Here is a 4,422-nt window from a genome sequence, read left to right as displayed (position 1 = left end):
TGGAAGTGTTACAACTGACCCACGTTACAACTATCCCCGGTCTCCCCTACAGTTGAAAATTGAACATTAACGAGTGTCTCTCTGTGTCAAAGTTCAATTCTTGTTGACTCATCAGTCCAATCCAACCCCCTGTCTTACAGCTTTTGTTGGGATGCCAGTGGTGATCGATGACTACACTGTAATTTTACACTTCAGCTTCAGATTCATTTGACAATTTGAATGTATTTCACATGATAAAAGTGTTTTTCTTAAAGAAAATTTTAAGCTTGCTGGTTCTGTGTTTGTCTGAAAATCTAATATTTTATATACCACATTATTCAGCTGATCCACAGTCGATCTCTCCTGTTGACTGACTGGAGATTGATTGGAGGCTGTAACTTTTCCTGTTAATAAAAAGAAGACATTACCATTGGAAGAAGACCTAAAATGGACATGTTAACAGTGTTAAAAATATATGCTATTTGATGTAAATGGTTCCCAGGTCAGAACCAAGAATCTAATCATCAAGACTAAATTAATACTGCATAGGGACTCAGTTAGCTGTCATGTTAGCTTCAGTTCTTTTTACTATAAATATTATGATGGATACATTCAGTTCACAGTTTGATCTACTCTAGCTGTCACCAGAAGATTCATACTCTGAACACCCTGTTCTTTTACATCAAGAAATAAAGTCTGTCTACCACAATGGCTGCATTAGTCTATGGAGTCACTATCATGGTCATAAAACGAAACGTGATACCACTTCTGCTTCGCTTTCTGTATCCGTGACTCATCCAGGAAGTGGGCTTCTGAGGTTTGGTGTTTGAAAATGCGCAAGACAGATTTGCTAGATCTCTAGTGTTTATGTCTAATTCTGACTGAAATCTATCACATCATGCATTATTAGTGAGGATTTCCCCAATGTCACCTCAATTTTTTGTCATTGCTATAAAAGGCTCAGCAGAAGCTCTTCTGTTTATGTACTCTATGGGAAGTTGGGACATAGTTCATTTCTGACATTCATAATTCGTAAAAAACTATGGTGGTGAAAGTACAAACAACATTTTGGGGTATACTGCCGAGAAAACTTGAACTAATATTACCTGATGTGACATTTGAATTTCTACTAGTTCAGAAACTTTGCAGTTCATGAACTGGAAACTTTGTTCTCCTTCTTTTTTTTCCCCTCAGAGGACCATCCACTAAATAAACCAAAACTGGAACCTTTCACGCAAAGTGCTGAAAGATGTAATTTTGTAGACATGGCCAATCACGAGCATGACAGTAAACAGTAACTCAAAAAAACACTCATTATAATCAAGGGATCCGGAAGAGAATCTCTGAATTTTGAGCAGAACCTTGAAGCAGATGAGCAACAGCAGCAGAAGGCGACACCCGATGTTACTTGTACGTGTGTGTGTGTGCACATGCGTACATATGTGTATGCATGTGTCAGTAACCTACCTCTGCTGTGTTTCCAATCTGGTTTTTGTTTTCTGGTGAGAATCAGTGCAATATTCACAACCACAGAGCAGGTCAGCAGTATCACAAGCACAGTAACCAGCGGGAACCCCTCTGGAATGAGAAAACATCCCAGACATTTAACATCTCATTTACAAGTCTGTGTAACAGTGCACGTCTACATACAGATCAGTTCTATGTTAAGTACGTATAATGATTGTTTTCATATTTACGACTTTAAGACTCTTTTCACAAAAGCTAGAAACAAAAAACATTCTGGACTCCAACCACTTCATTGACTCATTTTCCTACATGTGCAGTAATAAATTATCATAAAAGTTCAGACATTCATTCATGATTTTTTATGTATACGTTCAACTTTTACTAAGCACTACTTCAGAACAATTATATTAAAAAGAACTTGGCCCACCCTGAAAATCATGACATGCCTGCAGACAACCTTTTTCTCCTCAACCTCAAGAGCACTTTTTCTTCCCTACATTACAAAGTAACAGCTGTACAACAAAGCCAGATTAATGGGCTAGTGAACTATGTGTAGCTTAGTTCAATTTCCACTTTCACAAAGGTGACGCTCTTTGAATCTGGCAAAATGAAAGTTGTACCTCGTGTTGAATGCATTAATTTATTCACCCATTGCATTTACTCACCATTGGATTGTACAATAATATAAAAAATAATACAGATAAATTACTATTTCATGGAAATTTGTCAATATACGGGAAATAAAAGAGAGTGGTGCAGAAAGAGTTCACAAATACAGTTGTAGCCTTTTTTAATATGAATAACTGTTTCCCTTAATTTCTTTGTACAGATATATTTATCTTACTCATCAGTGGGTTTGTCATGATCAAATCACAAGATTAATGATTTTCTGCAGCGAAAGATGATAATGAGACCAATCATCTCTCACTGCATTTTAGATTTTGTCACAAAGAGCCCAGCTATGTTGAACATGTGTCATAGTGCACCCCTCTGCTAAACATCAGCACGTTCATATTTGGGAGAGTTTAAACACAGTTGAAAAAATAAAACAAAACTAATTTATTAACATGCCTGTAAACTTCATGTGACATATTCTTATTATACAATTTTCCTATTGGATTGTGGTGTATTTTAAGTGTTCATATGAACAACACTGTCACAACAAAAATCATCATGTGAAGTACACAAGACAACATGAGCAGCTGAAACAGAGAGGCCTTTACGTGAACAATGCAGGAAATGGGGATAAAACACATACACAGAAAAGTACAGAGAAAAAAGAAGCAAAGGTCACAGAGGCAGCTGAATGCCACCTGTGAATTTATCAACTCATGTGGGCTGCAAACTGAAAAACTACTTCATAGGGCAAAGAAACCAGTGAGGCTTAAGAACATTATAATGTTTATATAAGATCGATCAAACTTAAATTGCTCTCTTACATGCTCACAAAATCAGTGCAGCAACAACTAGTACAGATAAGCAAATATTAAAACAATACTTCAAAAACATACCTATCTCCACTTCAGTTCCTCTACCAAACAGGATCTGTCCACATGTCGCCACGGCACAGTAGTACGTCCCAGCATCAGATGAGTTTGTTACAGTTTTGGACAGACTGTAGTCACATCTCCCGTCCTCTTTATTTCTGAGACTGCCGTGGTAAATGATGCCTGGATGGGATTCTGATGCACCTTTAAACCAGTGCACTTTGTCTTCATCTGGACACTGATCTGTGTCATCTTTGTTCTCAGAGAGGAGCGAACACTGCAGAGTCATTGTATCACCCAGATGTACTGACTCCACGTCTGAAGTTTGTTTCACGGTGAAAGATTTCTGCAGCGTTTTTGTATCTGTGTGAATTACAAAAAGACACAAAACAGCATTAACTGTAATTATTTGGGTTTAGAAGCAGATATGACAAAAACAGTCAAATTAAAATACGTTACCATCCACGACCAAAAGCGTGCTATTAAAAAATTCCATTTTGTATGCCGTTCCTCCTTGGCATAAGTAAGTTGCTTCATCTTCTTTGCTTGCATTTGTTATGGTAAGAGAATAGATATCACCCACTTTTGGGGCATTGAATCTTGAGTTGTTAAATGGTCCCTTTAGTGATATTGTGTCAAAACTTCCTGAGGCAATTGTTTCAATCACGCTTCCAAAATTCAGCTTATACCAGTAAGACAACCCAACATCATCCTTAGGGATTATACATGTCAGAGTCACATTATCTCCAAGTTTAGTCACAGTTATAGAGCTCTGGAAAGGACCCTCATCCCCTTCGGTCAAAGCTAAAAACAAAACAAAAATTGGTTAGAACATGACAGGACAAAGCACTTAAAAAGGTATCATCTATATATAAACATTACTCAACCTTACAGATTTTTGTTTTATATTGTTTACAATGTCAGATGTTTCAGTGAAGTCAACTTACACAATGTACTTAGAAGAATCAAAGAAGCCAGTCTTCTGATCATTGTGGTACCTCAGCCTTCTCTCGCACAACTGATGTCTACCCACTCAAAGGAAGATTTAGTCACAAGCTGATCAAGGTTTACCAAGTGGAAATCACTGTGATTGGCTGAAGCACAGAAAATGTACTTCCTGTAAAATTCAAACCATTTACAGTGAATCTACATAGGTTGTTGTCGCTGCTGATTCTGCAGGAATAACTTTCATTGGTCATTGATTTTATTAATCTTGTATAACTGAAGAATAACAATAACAACTAATTTCTACACTTATAACCAGGCAGCATAGGTCAAAGTATGAATTAAAAGAATAAAGTTTTCAGTGTTCCCAGACTGCACACTTATTTATGTGATGGCCAGTATAATCTAGCAGTTTTGTTTTGACTGCACACAAACTGATTTGTGTCTTGTTTTTTCCAGTCAAAGTCGTAATCAAGCTAGCAAGGAATCTGGAAGAAAAACATTCCAATATTTAGAAGAAAATCTTACAAACGTAGATGTATAG

The 4,422-nt window shown here is 36.9% G+C and overlaps 1 protein-coding gene across 1 annotated transcript; it reads right to left on the bottom strand.

Moving 5' to 3' along the window:
* Positions 1–309: 309 nt before the first annotated feature.
* On the bottom strand, positions 310–4,032 carry LOC102301343 (the record flags this gene model as incomplete). The annotated part of the gene is given in 5 exon segments (XM_014330934.2): positions 310–383; positions 1,447–1,557; positions 2,958–3,296; positions 3,393–3,737; positions 3,881–4,032. Coding segments are annotated over 5 exon segments (912 nt in total), but the record flags the coding sequence as incomplete, so codon positions are not given.
* Between the last annotated feature and the right edge of the window lie 390 nt (positions 4,033–4,422).

Source organism: Haplochromis burtoni, unplaced genomic scaffold (assembly GCF_018398535.1).
Source record: "Haplochromis burtoni strain Fernald_Lab_line unplaced genomic scaffold, NCSU_Asbu1 Contig_1176, whole genome shotgun sequence".
Taxonomy (NCBI): Eukaryota; Metazoa; Chordata; class Actinopteri; order Cichliformes; family Cichlidae; genus Haplochromis; species Haplochromis burtoni.
Note: the sequence above shows the minus strand (reverse complement) of the source record. Positions and strands in the feature narration are given on the sequence as shown.